Genomic DNA, 18,564 nt, shown 5'->3' with positions numbered 1-18,564 from the left:
ATTCTGTGTGGACGGTCAAACGCGGGGCTCAGCGTCAGACAGGGAGAGAGAGATGAGAGTGGGTAAGCTAAAGTGGATGAGACAGGCCTTGAAAAGGATCGGCCACGGTGATGCTGTCGGTCAGAGCCGGTTTGTCTCCAGTCAAGATCTCAGAGTGGCTCAACACTGTTGGATATCGGTCTGCACACGCTGACATCCGCCGCTGTCTGTCAGTCTGTGTGCGTGGTTCTTACAGTCAAACCTGCTCAGATAACACTTGACCTGCTGTGGCTCCATGCAAAAACTGCTAATCTGGTTTCGCTAGTGTATCTCAAGATAAATGAAACAGCTGTTTATCTGTTTCAGATTCATGACATTGGGCCACATTTGAATCGGTTTGTTTGAAGCTTTTTGTTGACGCCAATTGAGTAGACACAGTTGATTCTGAATTAAATGTATGTATTTTCAATTGATATTGGTTTCACTTTGGTTTTGAGAATGTGATAGTGTATTTTAAATAATTATAGAAATGTAACTTTATTGATGTTTTATTGATGGTTTTCCTTCCTCCTTCACATGGCAGAATTAATATAAGATAATTATGCTATTAGTTACTGCAGACATGTGTGCTTCTGCTGTGACATTATGTACTTCTCTCATGCTGTTATGCAGAATTTATTTAGACCACATTTATCTGCATCTGGAAGAGACAAGCCATCCTGTCTGAAAGTACTCTTTGTCAAAATAATTTATGAAAATGTCTAACATTTTTCGTGGAAACTTACAGTAAAAAACACCCACAGACATCTGCGGCTGCAGGTGCTCATTTGTATTAATGTGACTGTTTGTTCTTCTGAGTGAAATAGAGGCCACATTTAAATATAATCTAGTAGAAAACATTTCGGCTAAACTTGCAGTTAGACACACACACGTACACTGCAGGCGTGGCAGCATGAAAAAAACATTTCTCTAGATGAAAAGGATTTATATTGCATCAAATCTCGATAGTTAGACTATCAATGAAGATATTGATGGTATACGATGATGATAATATTTTGCATTACAGAAATGAGAGAATATTTTTGAGTGAAAGTGAAGGTGTGATGCCAGGTTGGACATTGTGTTTGTTGGAGTGTGAAGGTGTGTGCATTTAAAGACAAAAGTGTGTGTGTCTGTGAGAGCCGGTGTCAGCCTCACCACGCCTGAGGTGAGCCCAATAACCGTGCCGTGGCCCACTGGAACGAAGTTTCACCGTCTTTAGTTCCGAATAGAGAAAAGAATGTGGCATAAAATGAAATAGTTTTCAACACTGTACGGTTTTCATGTGAAGCTGTGTTTTTTTTCCCTGTGATTTTAAACGCCAAAGTAACTGCCGAAGGCGTCACAATGAACGCAATGTTTCTTTTTTTTAAAAGCAAAAACACACAACCTCCTGTTCTCAGTAACTGTAGCCTGAAGGAAGGGGTAATAAACTGGAGACCAGAGGGTCCCTACTGTAGTTTAATGTGTGTATGTGTGTGTGTGCGTGCGTGTGTGGAGGGGGTGATAGCATAGGGAATCCAAGTCTTATTTTTTAACCTTTATTTAACCAGAATATCCCATCGAGAGCAAGAATCTCTGCTCCAAAGAGACCTGCAACAGACATTGTGCCCTGAAGCTACAGGATAATACATCTAGACAAATACTCACACACACTTGCTGAAACACTCTCATGTACGATTAAATAAAACTTCTAAGCCTCGACACCTTAATCCCGCTTGGTATGTTGCGGCGGACAGCGCAGTGTGTGACTATAATAGTATTTAATTTGTCCTATTGTCAAGCGCCATTCAGTTTTGGCCTGAATTACGCCACCTCTTCGTCGTCTTTTTTGCTCCCTTGTGCATTCACCATTTCATTTTTCTCCTTTTTAAGACGACCTGAAAAGAAGGGCGGGAGGGACAGAAACTAGCGGAGAAAAATGTCAATTACAATTACCAATGATAATCATTATAATTAAGCAATCACTTAATAGGAAATCAAATTATTATGGGGGGTGACAGTGGGACAGAGGGAGGTCCCGTGGGACTTTATTAATTTATTTTCCTTTATTTGGCCGGAGAACTTTCCCCTTATTGTCTTTCCTTGGTTTCTGGGAGGGGTCGTCAAGAGGGCTTTATTAACTAGTAGCCTAGGGTGGTGATATTTTTGGGGGGGATGGGGAAGGGTGTGGAGGGATATGTATTAATATTAAAACGTTTTTGGGATGAGGAAGAGGGGCGAGCGTTTTGAGTGAGGTAAGGCAGCGAAGGCAGTCACAGATCCACAAAATCCCCCCCTCTCCCCTCGGCTCGTTCTTCTCCCCCCTTTTCATCGCCCCACTTCTTCCGCGAGCATCGGCACTAGCAGAGCTGTTTTGGAATCAGAAGTTCAATTTAACAGTCAACAGGATAAGAGGGAGAACACACAAACGCACACATTTGGGGTTAGTACACTTGCTCCGGTATGCAAAGGGTTGACTAATAATAGCTGGGCAATGTTTTTCACAAGGTCCCACAGGATGTGTGTGTGTATGTGTGTGTGGGGGGGGGGGGGGGGGGTGTGTGAGAATCTTGGCAGTATACACAGATACACAAGTGTGCCTGTTTAGCAGTTTCCTCTCCAGAGGCTCCTGGCAGTGTGTATGTGGCCGATCCAAGGCTTCTCCCCATGTCTCTTAATTAAGGCTCTCGTCAGACACAGACCAGCTGGGCCTGGTCTGGCCTCGCTGGCACTCAACATATTTCAGTCAATCGAGCCCTTCCCTCCTCCTCGTTCTCTCTTTCTAACGCTCTTCTAACTTTCCCTTCATCTTTCCTTGTCCTTCGTTGGTGTTTTCTTAGTTTTTTTTTATTGTATTCTTTAAGATACTTTTTTGGGTTGTCTAATTGCTATATATTGATGCACTTTATGTGTTTACAACATGTTAAAGCTTAATAGGCCCTTAAATACCTGTCTTTAAGTGTTGGCTGGAACACACTGAAGACTTAGGCTGGAGCCACACGAGGACGATAACGCAAACGGACCGAAATCGATTTCAAAAAAGTCTTCCGTCCACACGCAACAGGCACCAGAAACGTGTCCGTTCACACGAGACCGCTCCTAAGCGCTGGAGACACTGTAGTACATATGCCGGGCCTGTAAGTGGCGCTGTAATCCTGCCACAAAAGCAGCGAAGAAGACTTCCCGCGCATGGTTGCCATGGTTGCCCTTCTGTTTATTCTCCGCTGTGGACGCTCTGGCTCTTTTTCTCCCTCCCCGAGGCAAGCGTTTGCTCCTGCTGCTGTAAATCTCTCCGGTAGTCCACCAGCAGATGAAAAACACCCACCTCTCCGCCTCTTCCAAGGGACGAGGGGACCGTGCGGCAGAGTTTCAGTTAGATTTTTTTTCGCCGGTCAACATGTCCGTTAAAGTTTAAATCTTCCGGACAAAATTAGAAAAGTGCCGGTCAAAGGTCTTCTTTGTTATTTATTGAGCTTTAAAACAAATTGATAACGACTCTATATAATTATAAAAAACGGAGCCTCTCTTTCCCTCCCCCTCTTCTGACAGCCCAGCAGCTGATCTCTGAGCAGGAGAGGCGGGGCTATTGCTTCAACGTTATCAGGATCGTATAGGCGTAAACACGGAGCCGTTTGCCCCCCCAGAGCGTTTCGTTTGCAGATCTACCCACCTTGGGACCCGTTATCGTTATCGTTTTCTGCGTTTCCATGTCGGCCTCGGGTGGCCGAACCGTCTATCTGATAGTGAACTGTAGCAGATACGACCGCTATCGTCCTCGTGTGGCCGGGGCCTTAAACAGTTCTAATGGGAGGCAAATGCCAAAACTTAACAGATGAAATGCGCATCTTCTTTTTTAATGATAGCTAAAAGAACTGTGAAAGTAAAAGGCCTGTATCGGTCAAAAATTAAACCATCTTAAAAAATCAATGATGGTGTCTTTATCAATTGGCAGATGAACCATACTCATTATGATTTGGGCAATCTTATTATGTTCAACCTATTTACACACATTTTCAGTGGTTGCTGCATTGCTTGAAAAGTAACTGGGAATGTTAAAATATGGGACGTTTAAAGTCTTTAAATGACCGTATACTGTCATGCTTGCACTCACAACCCAACAAATGCTAAGATGTAGCCTGTGTCGAACACGATTCAAAATGTCATAAAAAGATACATTGGTGTGATCAATGCGGTTATAAACAGAGTTTCGTTTATTTGCGATTATATATAAAAATATTTCTATAGCGAGCACAGTAGTAGGGTGTCTCCAAAATTGTACATCAGCTACATCCATACTCCACCTTTCTTCCCCGACCCCTTCAGCTCCACCCCTCCCTCCCTTCATCCATCCCATCTCTTTATTCCTCCACTCCCATTTCCAACCATCCTTCAATACAACAACACCAAGCCCTGGTTACGTGGCTGTTGCTATGCCGGGCCTGCAGGCTCAGGATTCCTGCCAGAGGCTTTCCTGAGATAATCCAGCGCATATCTGGGATCTGTTTGAAAGGTGTCACATCTGACCGGAACCACTGTGTGCTCATTCTGCATATTTACACTTTCTAAATGTGAAAGATCGTGATTTTCAGTAGAGTAATTGTCCTTTGTCGGAAAAATGCCCCAGCGTTAGTATTTTGGGGTGTCTTGCTTACACATATATGTACCTAGTTTATAACATGTGTCTATGAATGAAGTTTAAGTCTTGGCTCGTGCGTGTGCTCCTGTGTGCACGCATGCCTGTGCATTAGCACACCTAGGCCGCCCCTTTATCCGGGGGATTATGGTTAAATGGAATGCTGAGATCCTGGCGGCGAGCGACCGATAAAGCTGAAGTCGGTGTTGGGAGAGAAAATTAATTATTGAGGATAAAATCAGAGTGAAAGGAGATAGTTACTAACTCGTTGGGGAGTTTAGTCATTGATATTTCGGCGCTTGCTTCCAGACAACAAGCAGAGTTCATTACACGCTTAATGTGAGCCTGTTTTGTGCATTTGTGAGAGTGTGTGTGCTCACACCTACGAGCAGGGCTTTGCTAACTTTTAAAGGTTTTAATCAAATAGAATAGCATTAGGTTTCTATGCAGTCTTAACATAATGACGTGGCTTTTTTCCCCACAGCGGATCAGGGTCCCCTACAGCTCCTCTTATTCACTTTAATCCGATTTCTGTTTATTAAACGAGATTTAGAAACAGTCTTGCCAGAATTAAATTACATTTTCACAAAGTTAGTGTAGTAAATATTAAAATCAGATACTCAATTTAAGGAAGCACATTTTATTCCAACTGTTTGAAATAATCCTACCAAGATAGTGGAAGTTTTTACATTTCTGTAAGTATTGATTTGAAACATATTGTCAACAAAAGCAAATACTAAATATATTATAGGCATAAATAAATTATTCAGTTTTTATTCAAAACAACTAATCGAATCATCTTTAAACGTCCGCTGAAATAAGGATTTTGCTTCAACTAGTTACATGATGTGATCTATCTTTGATTTTTTTCTAAAACATTATTTGTTTAATAGAAAATCCTAAAGTTATTGTACAAAAAGGTTATTTTAACAGACATGTTGGAAAATAGAAAAATGTTTTATATTAACTGTTTATGTTAAATAGGATCCATGTAAAACGTGATGACAGGTCCAGGAGTTTGGGATTTTAAGAAACAACAAACTGAATGGTTTCAAAACACACAAACCATTTTAGAAATGTTTTTCTTGCCCAACTTACCACAAATAAACCGCTTTGAGATGTGTTTCTTTACTTTCTTCTTCTCTGGTTTTGCCTTCATGGTTTCTCAACCCTTTTGGTCTAAATTCGTGTCACTCCCCAGTAACAACGCACTTCGACCAGAGCAAACCTCATTGGACATAACGGTGTCATTTAGATGTATTAACACAGTTTGTACCTACTGTGATTTTTGCAACACACACAAAAAAAAAACCACTCAGCTCACTGTTTTGGGGCCATAGAATGGAAACAAGAAAAGGGATGAAGCCTGGATTATATCGTGATTTTCCCTTTTTAAAGAGTCCTGAGTGGTCAGTGTTACAAATAAGCTGCAAACAAATAACCATCCCTGACCTTACAGGACTTTCTGTATCCAGACAGATTTGTGTGTGCGTGCGTGCAGGTGAGCACATTTTCTCCTCTGAGTGCAGACTGATCAATAGTAATTGGGTTGAGTGTCTCAGGCCTGGTTCTCTCCTTTGTACTGTGGGCCTTTTGTAGGCTGACACTGGGTCAGAAGAGAAAGGGGAGAGGCGAGAGAAAGAAAGAGAAGAAAGAAGTGGGGAGACAGAGAGAAAATGGAGGATGTTTGCAAGTCGACGAGCATGACCGACTCCCTCAACCAAATCTCCGGATATTTATTCAGCATTACTCACTAATCTAAAAAAATCTTCCACCCTTTCTGTCTCTCCTCCTTTCTTTTCTTTCACACTCCACATTGGAGGGATGAGGTGTGTGTGCAGGGGATACTGTAGGGTGAGATAAAACAGATCATTTGTGAAGATGTATTAACAGGCCTCTCACCTCTTCCTCTCTTTCTCCCCCTTGCTTTCAAACACAAGCACACTCCCAGAGTATCTCTCCATCCTCCTCGCTCGCTATTCTGTCTCTTTTATGACTTCCATAAAGGCGGCGTGTGTTGAGTGAGGGCGGTGAGCTCCAGCGGTATTAGCAGGGAGGCATTAGGCATAAACTCTAAGGTATATTAAAGCAACGGCCCTGTTGTTCATATAAACACGCCAATTCAATTTAGCCTGCCCCACGGGGAATGGGATTTCAGCAGCTACCGAGAGCAGCAGCAGGAGGAGAGAGAGAGGGAGGGAGAGTGGTGGATGAGGTAAGACAAGAGGAGGAGGTGGGATGAAGGGATCTTGGGGAGAAGCAGGAAGAGGGAATAAAGGAGAGGGGGAAGAAAGAGTTAGGAGAAAGACAGGTCAGGCAAAGATGTAGAGTTTGCCATATGGGAGTGGCCAAGTGGCTAGTTACAGGAATTCATTATTGTTGTTGCATTAACTACCATGACGTAAGAACCTGTGTGTACATGCATATGTGCAGTGATAGCACACACACACACACACACACACACACACACACACACACACACACACACACACACACACACACACACACACACACACACACACACACACACACATCATATTCACACCCTGGCAGTCTGGCAGTCTGTGCACGCTTGGACAGAGCGTTATGTGGGAAACCCTACAGTTATATTATTCAATCCAAATTCAAATGGGCTTGTCAGGAAAGCTCCCGTTTTTATTACCTGTCAGAAAAACCAAGGGATGGACGAAGCAGAGGGGAGCAAATTAAACGACAGTAAATAAGACCCCCTATCTCTCTCTCCCCTTACCATTCTGCCACTCCTCCCTCTGCTGTATTTTGAAGGCACACACAGATTTTGACAGCATGTTGTTGTTCGGCTCTATCTGTAGTTTACCTTATCCAGGTTTTATCTGTCAATCAAATGCAGGAGGACCTTATTATTTTAGCTCATGACTGAATCAAATCTCCAGCCAATATTAAATCAAATGAGACAAACACTGGATTTGATAGTAAAGGAAAAGTCTGTCAGATGTTTATTAAAATGGATTTGATGCATCTGTGACATCTACAAACAAGGAATCATGGGAATTTGGGAAAAATAAATCAAGGTAAAAAGGGGGAGAAAGAAGACCCTGAGGGGAGATGAAGGGATTTCTTAAGGATGAGCTCTGCTTGTGGAAAAGAGGGGGTAAAGTGCGGTGTGTCCTTCGATAACACACACTCTCTCACACACACACACACACACACACACACACACACACACACACACACACACACACACACACACACACACACCCACAGACACCGAACAGCCTCCTCCCGTCTTGCCCCTTTCAGCCAGGCATAACCTCTGCCATCTGTCCACCCCCCCTTCCTTTCCTACCTCCTCCTTCTCTGCTCTTCCTCTTCTTCCCCAAGCCCCCCCCCCCCAGACCCCCCTCTGTTAAATTAGGGTATTATTTCCCCACCTTAACTCTCTGATGGCATTCAGAGAGATGTGGAGATTAAGTGTTTTTATTATCAGTTGTCTTAAGCAAACAGTCAATGTGTAGCGCGGGCCGCTGGTTTAATTGTATCATTATTCATTGTTAGACATGTAGAGAACTAGAAATACATCTAATAATAATCTTAAATAAAAGTGTATAGACATTCATTTAATAAGGTGTTTTTAAGGCAAGGGAGATGGATTGGAAACGACATGCAAAAAGGTCTCTGCTTGACTCGAACTGGAGACATTGCAGTTCATAGTGAAAAACTTAAACCTTTACATTCTTTTTAGGAACATTTTAGTTGCAGCCCTTTTAATAATGTTTTGTCCCCATTCTCTTCCGAATCTACCACTAACCAGGTGAAAAGGACAGCTGGATGTATTTATAAACTGTATTTGAATGAAGTGATAAAAGAGCCATATTAGGAGCCCCACTTCTAATCCTCTATTGTTCTTTGTCTGTCCCCTGTCCCGCAGAGGGGCTGCTCTAATTAAAGACTAATAATTATATTGTTTTATAAAGCCTATAGAGACAGAGATTCTGCTCTTCAATCATTTACTCTCCAATGTACCCTGCCCATCGTGGGCTATCTCGCTGGATGAAGTCTATAACCCACTGTGACTGGCTGTTTTGGGTCTGGTGTGTGTGTGTGTGGGTGTGAGTGTGAGTGTGTGTGTGTTTGCGTGTGAGTGTGGCATACAGTAGGATGAGGAAGGAAAAAGCTAAATCTAAATTAAAACTTTAAAGCACCATTATTTAATTACCCCATAGGCTGTGGATTTGAAGGATTGAAGGGTGTGTGTGTGTTGTGTTTGCTCATGCAATCCTGTGCTGCTGTCCAGGATTATTTCAGTTTTTCAATTTGCCCTTTCTCCTCTGTGCCTGTGTGTGTGTGCAATTGTGTGCATGAGCATTCATGTGTGTGTTTGTATGTGCGTTTGACTACAGTCTAACCTCGTATTGGTTGCCCCCTCCCTTTCACCTCTACCCTCCACACACACACACAACCACAGACATGCAATGCGCGGATGCTGAAGCGCCGGCAGATAAAAAGGCATTATGGTAAATTCCACTTAATGACAAATTTTTAATTTGGGGAACAGGGCTTGCTGAATGGAGCTTAATTACCGGGGCCAAAGATCCCTCGGAAAAATAACCCCCTCGACATGCCCAACCTGCCCGATAATGGAGCGCTCCACAAAATGCCTCAGATTAACCAACGCCGTTTATCTCCCCCTTCCCACCCCCCTTTCTCTCGCTGTATAATAACAAAAATAACAATCATGAAAATTCTATCTGCCTCCCAGCCCCCATCACCCCACTTCCCTCTCCCGTCTTTCCGCCCTCCCGCCCACTGCCTGGTTCACTCCCGCAGGAGGAAATTCATCAAAATGAAATTGAGGTTGCAACTCACTGGTTTTATTAAAATATATTTGCCCCTTACTGACGCTACGTGATTGTGTGTTAGTGTGTTTCGCCCAAAACACAGAATAATGTGGTCAGTTTTATCAGCATTACTTTAGGTGCTTACAAACACAAGTATGAGTTTAGCCTCAAAACACTTGTTGGCTAGTACGCTTCCCTGTCGTTGTACTGTGGAGACTGACTTCCCAAGCATTAGGAACAATTAATTGATTGAAACAAATGTCGTTACTAGTACAAAAGTATACTCTTCTTTAAAAAAACAAAAAGGGACCAACTTGTTAGGCTATACTGATACAAAATCTCAACTATAAGTATTCAACTTTAAATAAGGGTTGCACAAACAATTCTAAAGATAATACATTTACTGACAAAAAGAAACCCAATCCTCATAATTCAGAAACCTGTTTAAATGTTACTTTTGATGACACTGTGCAAGTCATTATGCTTGATACAGATTCAAAAATTATATTTTAAAAAGGTTTTAGAATATATTAGTTTTGTGCATCCAGGTAAAATCCATTCCAAAAGGAGGGTTTGTATTAAAGTTATTCTTTTAATCTTAATAAATATATTTTACTACACAATGTTAGTTAAACTATCCCTTTTTTAAAGTCAAAAGACAGATACTATGTCATTATTTGATCGATATCTCAAAATGAAAGTTCCCAAGTTTTTGTGGCCTAGGTAGCTAGAGAAGAATACATTTTAAATAAAATGTAAGTAGTAAAAGAGCTTTTTTGTTTTGCTGTGATGGGTGGTAGGTACAAAACATCATCAGCATGTTTTGGTTAATTAAATTAGTGAAATTTGGATTCAGCCGCTTTTTGAAACATAGATGCATGATTTGGTGTGTCAGGAGTGTGTGTTTTAATAAGAGCAGCTAGGATTATCAACATTTAGGGGGAGATAAATGTTGCGTTTGAATTGAAAATCTCCACTAAATAGAAAGCTAGCGGATATTAAAACAACACAATGACTACCTTTGAAACCCGTTGACGTTCACTGGCTCGGTTTTGGATAACTTGTATATGGAACCGCAGTATACCTGCACACTAACACACACCCACAAACACAGACATACACACTGACTTTTTTTGGCCTTCCCTGGTCCCTGTTGTTGTGTACCCTGATTGGACCATGTGGTTGCCATGCGGTTGCCAGGCCGCGCCCCTGCTGTGTGGTAATTGGTGTCTGTGGTATTGCCGCGTGGCGACGGTACTTTGACTGACAGGTTTGGCCACCTGCCCTGCCCTGGCTGCCAACATGGTGTGGAAGGGGGCAGAAAGGAGGGGAGGACGTGGCATGGGCTGGCAGGGGGTGAACACTCGGCTTGTCATGCGGGGGATGGATAATCAGAGACGGGTTGCGATGAAATATGAGATGGTCATACACAAAGCCGATTCAACAGGAGCCAGGGTGATGGCATCTGCTTTCTTCTCCCCTTTCTTACCAAGCTGCACCCCCCCCAAAACTCTGACCAGAAAACATGTTTATCAGATCACCTTTTGAAGATTGACTTAATATACATGCCAGTCTGATATGTCAAGGTTGTTGTGAAAGAAGCTTGCAAACGGCAATCAAGGTTGACCTCAAGCATCATGAAGCACAGGCCAGAAAGAGTTCTTCGACCTAACCAGTTGTAATTTGGTTGGATTGGTATACATTATTTTTCAATCATCATATATTGAGAAGTGTTATCTATTGTCTAACTTGCCCAGGTTCAGTATCCTTTTTCTTTACATAATTTTATGGATTAATGTCCTCCTCGTTATATCAACTAAATAAACCTAAAATTGAAATGGTGTTGGTTGCCATGTGTTGCAAGAACATACAGCGGTTGCATACACATGATGCCCAGTGTTTATGGGAAAGAGACAGATTAGCCAATGATTTGCAATAGCCTGGCGAGCAAACATAAAAAAAAAGTTAAAAAAGATATTGGCTCGGGCTGGGTTTGAGTTTGAGACACACATTCGTCAAGTACCAATTGGGTTCAGTCAAGTCAGGTCCTAGTCGCGTCCCTCCCCAGCTTCAGATCTGATTTTGAACTAGAAAAATAGCTGCTAAATGTTTTCTCTATATTCTTCTGAATAGTCAAACATTTAAGTTGAAAGGTTGTAAATGAAGCGTCCTGTGATTTTGATAAGGAGTCCACAACATAAATCCATCTTCAATGGATGCCTCAGCCAATGGTGCTATATCTTGCCCAAGGACACTTCAACACATAGACTGATCAAACCACCCATCTTTTGATTAGTTGACAATAGGGATGGGTATCGTTTGAAATGTATCGATTCCGATTCTGCTTATCGATTCCGGTTCTTATCGATTCCCCGTTTCGATTACAAAATTGTAAAAGAAAGAGGTCAAACGTTTAGATAACAAAAATATTTTTATTCTTTTAAGCTTTAACAGACATTTTTACAAATAAAAAATATACATGCAATACAAATGTATTGCACAATAGCTGTGCTTTATTTGAACTGAGCTATGCCTGTGGCAAGCTATTAACAGGCATTACACTGTGCCTTGTCTTTTTCTTTTTTAGTGTAGTGGAGCCTCACTTTAGAGCGTTTACCGCGATCCATCTTTGGTGTTATGAAGTGACTGAGCTCGTGAACGGTCTACGGGAGGACGGGGGGAGCCTCGCTGCGGGGCAACTGTGGACCTCTGTCGCCGCAACTTACATGATGCCGTTTAAAAAAAATCAAGGGCGGTGCCGGCCGTCAACCCGCTGACGACCCGCTGACGACCCGCTGATGACCCGCTGACGACCGGCCGTTCTGTGATTCTCCAGAACACACAGATGGCCAGTCCGCCCTTACCCTGTATTCCACCGGGTCACCGCGGCGCAGACGGACCCGGTGGAATACAGGGTCTACAGCATTTAGGAACCGTTAAGCAGAACCGAAATTGTGTATTTTGTATGGGTACCCGGTACCCGGCATTTTCTTATCGGTTCTCATCTGGAACCGAGTTTCGGTTCCCAACCCTAGTTGACAACCTTGCTACCCGTTAAGTAAATACGGTTATAGCTGAAGTAAATAAAGGAATGTTTGCCACAGTTTGAGAATGCTTTTAATTTGACTCTCTCACCTATATCTCTCTAACAGAGGTAAAGGTGGAGATGGGCAAAGAAACAGCATGTATTTAAGTCGAATGAAATCTGCAGCTTTCATCTATAATAGGTCTATTCAGCTATTGATCTATTCGCAGCATGGCAAATATCTGCACACAGTCTCTATCTCCTTCTTGTTCTGCATCTCATTTCATCTTCACTACCTAATTTGCCCCAGTCCTCCACTGTCCTCCTTTTTCCCTCAAACACTCCTCTACCTGAATGCTCTTTGCTGTCCGGTGGGCTTGATATTCAGACAGCTCCTCTTTTGTTGTGTTGTAATGTGCTCCATGGCCCATACCAATGCATCCTCACCCTCCTCTCCCTCCCCCCTCTCTTCCTCTCACTGTTCTTGTTCATCTGACTTGTTCTCCTGCTCTCTTTGCTATTGTGTTTTACACCCTCGGCCAGACTTTTCTGTCACACAAAAGAGGCGTAGAAAAGCTACGGGTTTGTGTGCGTGTGTCTGTGTGTGCGTCTGACTTGGCCAACCTTTTGGTATGTTTAACCTCGCAGAGGGCTGCAGGGCAAGGGTGATGTCACAAAGGAAGCACTTTTTTTGTGCGCACACACCGACACACACACATACACAGCCTGCACACTCCCGCCCACCCCTCACCATTGTCATGTATAGTGTTGCTAATCCGACCCTGTCGCTTCAGTATCAAACATAACCTCCATTTGAGGGGGCAAGGCCCTTTCTTTCACTACTATTTTGTGGAGGTGTGTGTGTGTGTGTGTGCGTGCGTGCACTGGTTGGTGTTAATGGGCCTGGTCAACAGCGTGGTACAATGGGCAGACTGGTTTGGGATGCCTGTTTAAGTGTCGGGACAGGGAAAGAGGGTTTGGGGCAAGGCAAGCCTGACTTTGATGTTACTGGGACAGAGGAGTAAATGGCTTGTAGACACACACACACACACACACACACACACACACACTCACACTCACACTCACACTCACACTCACACTCACACTCACACTCACACTCACACTCACACATACACATACACAACCACAGGAAACATGGTCACAGTTATGGGTGGTTGTCAGGAGAGACCCCGTTACAAAATGTGTGTGTATTTCCCAGTCTCATCCCTGGGTTATCACATTTCAACCATCGTGCCTGGACAGCCTGGCAGAATTATGCTGCTTGTGGTCCCCTTTATTCTGTGTGTGTGTGTCACCCCAGGAGAGCTGGGTGTTCATGGTTCATTAGCCCCACGTACACTTGTAGTCTGTTCTCACTGGTAGAAGGGACGGATTCAAATCACACACACACACACACACACACACACACACACACACACACACACACACACACACACACACACACACACACACACACACACACACACACACTCTGTTTTGTTCTGTTCTGCCGGCTCTGATGAACTGGCACGCAGCCTCCTCCCCTCTCCTCCTCATCTTCTAGTAATCAGGGTACCTATGAGACAGACAGGTAGCATCTGTCGCCTTCTTTCCCCTGATCCTTCCCTCCCTCTGTTTCTCCGTCTCCCCCTCTTCCATGCCATTGTGTCGAATTTCCCTCGATGACGGATTGATGTGATAATGTACAACTTGTCCCGGAGAATAAAAACTTGTGTGTAAATTGACATGCTAAGGAACGTTTTCTCAATTTCATTTTCTGCTGATTGTTTGAATACATGTGGAGATCTTTCAAGACTCTGGATCCTGGTTTTCCTCAGATACCTATTCCCGACGCATCGCATACATTTCCTTTTTAGGATTTATTGGTCAGTTGAAATTGCTACAGTGGACATGGCTGAGGCCTCTCTCCCGCGTCCGTTCAGCTGTTTGGAAAAGGCGCTGCCATCTGCTTATTCAGCTCCTGACTCCTTCAGATCAGTTTGGCCAAGATGAAGCAAGCAGCTCTCGTTTGGTTTTGAGCGAGGCCTCAAGGCTGATTAGCATATTTTCACCAAGTGTACAGACAACAGACCCCCACCCACCCTCTCCTCTTCCCCACCCATGTGTTTGATTCCTCGGCCGTGACAAAGAGCTTCAACCTTTATCCGTGTGTGTGTTGGTGAGATGGGGGGCCCTTAGATTAAGGGAAAGCTTCCTGCTCTTTATTTGGGAAGTCCCCCTGGGAGACGCTTTGGGAATGACTTTCGTTGAGTCACTAACGCCTACTCACACACACACACACACACACACACACACACACACACACACACACACACACACACACACACACACACACACACACACACACACACACACATACTCTCTCGCACACAATCATTCTTAGATGAACTTCTACTCACACATACACACCTTCACCCCTGCCTTTTTTCAACAAGCTGCCCATTGACTGGATGCTAGTTGTTGTGTAACACTTACTACACGTGCATGAACGCTTTCAGACACACACACGCACACACACACACACACACACACACACACACACACGCACACACACACACACACACACACACACACACACACACACACACACACACACACACAGAGGCCCCCCAGTCTGTTCATGGTAGTTAAGGTAGGTAGATGGAAAACTGTGGTACACTGATCCTTAGCTGACAACATGCAGTCAATTTCATAGTAATTTAAATTATCTTTCAAGGATAATGCCAAAAATGGCTTGTTCCAGTTTCGCTCATGTGTGGATTTGATGCTTTTCTTTGTTTTATAAAATATATTTAGCATTTAAATACATCACCGTGGGCTTTGTAAAATTGTAGTGGACATTTTTTATTATTTTACATTTTTTGACCAGACCTTAAAGTGAATTATAAATAAACAGTTACTAGGTACTAACTAATTCCGTTTAATTTGAACAACTTCGACTGTTTTTTCACTTTTGATCCAGATTTTTCTTCCTTGGAGATGCTTAAATTATGTATAGGGGACATTTTAAGAGCATCTTTTGAGAAAAGTATATGCATTATGGTGGCTTGTACACGGTCTATGGTCACTGGTAGGTGTATTTAAAAAATATATAACGGTTTCAATCTGCCCAAATGAATCAGCCCAGAGCGCAAATGACGTTCAATTGATTCATTTTTAGAATCATCCAAATTAGGGTCACACGTTTTTGCTCTAAACTGTACAGCGTTGAGTTGCTTGCAAGGGTGCTGTGTGTTTGTTTTTTGAGGATCAAGGTCGTGGCAGAAAGAAGCCCCATCCAAACAGCAGCCATTTTAATTTGTTTGACGGGGGAAGAAAGGTGATAACCTCCCTCACACCCGGGGAGGAGTTGGGTAGAAAACAAGGAGAGGAGGAGAGAGAGAGAAAGCAAAGTAAGGAGGGCTAAGCTGAATTGCGATAAGGTGGCGGATAGAGAGACTCTGAAAAAGAGAGAAAGAGAGAGAGGTGGAAAGGAGACTGTAATATTTGATTATGGCTCAAGGCTGTATGTTTGTCCAAAGGCTAAAGACTGTCAACCAGCTAATCGTGGGGGTCGATGGGTGGGTGTGTCTGTGTCTGTATGTGTTTGTGAAAGCATGCGAGTCTGTGTGGGTCATTGCTATCAGCACATAATTTATGCTGAGTACATGTGTCTGTGTGTTTCTGTGTGTGTGTTTGTGTGTACGTTACAATGTCTGGATGTCAGTTACAGTTCTCTGGGCCTGAGGAGAGTACAGGGGCGTCCCTCAGGGCGCTGTTAGTGCCACTCTCATACAGATGTGCTGGGCTGCCACTGTGTCAGTTTCTGTGCGTGTGTGTGTCCTTCTCTTACAGGAAACTGAACTTACTCCTCAGGGTTTAGAGTTCTTAATAGGGTTGGATATGTTCTAGAATTTGTCAGCTATGGCTCTAAATCTTGTTGTATTGAGTAAAAAAAAATATTTATGCCACCGATAACCAATATTTTTAACAAATGTTTAATCATTGGTTCTTTTGAATTCAAATTTAAGGAAGGCCTCTTGATCCTTACCTTTTATCATTTCAAAAATCTTCCCATTGATTACATTGATTGTTGTATGTTTATGATGAGTGGTTTTCATGAGATGCCTTTTGTCAAACATAAAAACACCAAACGTGTATACAGTTAAAATTGAAAGTGACCTTGTTGTAAATATTTTTTTCTGTTCTACCAGATGCTGAAGAGAAGGCCAGCTGGTTGGTTTCGTCAAAGGATAAGGACGTAAGAGGACATCAGTATTTTTACAGTGATTTGTATATTTTGACATTTAGCCACTTTTCGTTCGATGGCTTTTTATAAAGTAGTTGGACTGGTGGTCTAAATGGCAGCCATTTTCTGCAAACCTTTTCTGAATAAAAGGCAGATGTGTTGAGCCAAAACTTATTTTTAGAATAGTGTACAGTTCAATTGTTTGGATAATTAGGACTGTCCGTTTTTTGGATATAAGCCAAAGTAATATGTAAGAAGTAATGTGTGATTTCTAAAAAATAATAAGTATAACAGTATGTATTATATATTGTCAGTCAAAATGAGTTCTATTCTAAGATGTTCATGATTTTTCTATACACATTTTTAAATAAATAATGAGAGTATCAACTGTGTATGTTTCAGGCTGGGATCTATAACAGAGACAAGGGTGCGAGAGTAACGGGGCCGCGGCTGTCAAACCGATACTACACCGACAAGAGCGTCCAGTGTAGAAACTGCAACAAGATCGGACATCTCTCCAAGAACTGCCCAGAGTCCAAAGTCAGTTCAACTCAGTGCACCGTAGCGTGTACAGCTTATACACTCTGATGAGTACCAATATGTAAAACTACTAACTGTGTTATGTGTGTTTTTTATGTGCGTGTGTGAGCAGAAGTTGGTGCCCTGCTTTCTTTGTGGAACCCCAGGCCACCTGTCCAGTGAATGTCCCAACAAGCACTGCAACAACTGCGGCCTGCCCGGGCACCTCTACAACTCCTGCAGAGACAGAGCGCACTGGCACCAGCACTGCGAGCGCTGCTTCATGACAGGCCACTCAACAAATGTGAGTATAGCATTTTATTTGATTAGGTTGGAATTAAAATAAGAAAATAAAGCTCTGCACATTTGAGTCCAATACAGGCATGGAGGAATAAAGTAAAACTCAAATGCATTAGGGCAAACACAGCAAATGGTTGAAATGATATGGAAACATACTGTATGTTATTGTTGAAAATCTCATTCCATAACCCATGGCCATTAATCTGCTGCTGTAACAGCCTCAACTTTGTAAACCTAGCTGAAGGGATTTGGTCCCATTTGTTGTAGCGGCCAGTCACAGTAAAGTTCCCATAAAGCATTTGAATGGATCTTGGTTTGTGCATATGAGCATTGTGATATTGAGACAAGAAAGGTCCTTTCCAAAATGTGGCAACAAAGTTGGCCATATGTTCTATTTTATACAAGGTTATTCAACACAATGTCATTGGATTTAAACAAAAATATATACAAAATCAAATAGACAATGAGGACATACGTTTCATTATAAAAAAAGAAAGGGAATTAAAGGAATGCATTGATCTTAATGACCATTTGTATATCCATTACTTACCCTGTGTTACTTGAATTTGTGAAGAAATTCTTGTGAAAGATAGAATCTGAAAATGAAAAACGTTTTAAAAGAATTGTAGTAACAGCAAAACTATATAAAAACATCTGTTTACAAACTCTATGCAAACCGTACTTTCTAAAACACTTCTGCATAAACCGCATGCATTTTCAGTTTTTTTCTCATTTTTCAAGGGCTGGCAGGGTCAGTTACTTAAATGCAAATAATAATTTGGGGGTTGGAGTATTACTTGATGTATTTCGGGAGATTGAATCAACTTGATGCCACAGTATGAGGTCAAATGGCCTCAGATGACGTGTGTGTGCAGTAGGCTTTGGCTTGTCGTGTTGCTGTATGAGAACAAGTTGAAACACCAACCACTTAATGGCAAAAGTATACTTATACCCTCTCCATTACCACCTTTCCCCCCCCCCCCATTTCCCCCTATTTTTTCCTCCTCTTTTTTTCCCTCCC

At 42.6% G+C, this 18,564-nt stretch overlaps 1 protein-coding gene across 1 annotated transcript in view; it reads left to right on the top strand.

Moving 5' to 3' along the window:
* Positions 1-18,564, top strand: part of zcchc7 (zinc finger, CCHC domain containing 7) — a 45,544-nt gene that overhangs the window by 11,965 nt on the left and 15,015 nt on the right. The window contains exons 4-6 of the mRNA XM_034120739.1: positions 16,690-16,736; positions 17,127-17,264; positions 17,377-17,547. Coding sequence (XP_033976630.1) covers positions 16,690-16,736; positions 17,127-17,264; positions 17,377-17,547 — 356 coding nt within the window. The remainder of the gene's footprint in view (positions 1-16,689; positions 16,737-17,126; positions 17,265-17,376; positions 17,548-18,564) is intronic.

This window comes from Trematomus bernacchii, unplaced genomic scaffold, assembly GCF_902827165.1.
Source record: "Trematomus bernacchii unplaced genomic scaffold, fTreBer1.1, whole genome shotgun sequence".
NCBI classification, from domain to species: domain Eukaryota; kingdom Metazoa; phylum Chordata; class Actinopteri; order Perciformes; family Nototheniidae; genus Trematomus; species Trematomus bernacchii.
Note: the sequence above shows the minus strand (reverse complement) of the source record. Positions and strands in the feature narration are given on the sequence as shown.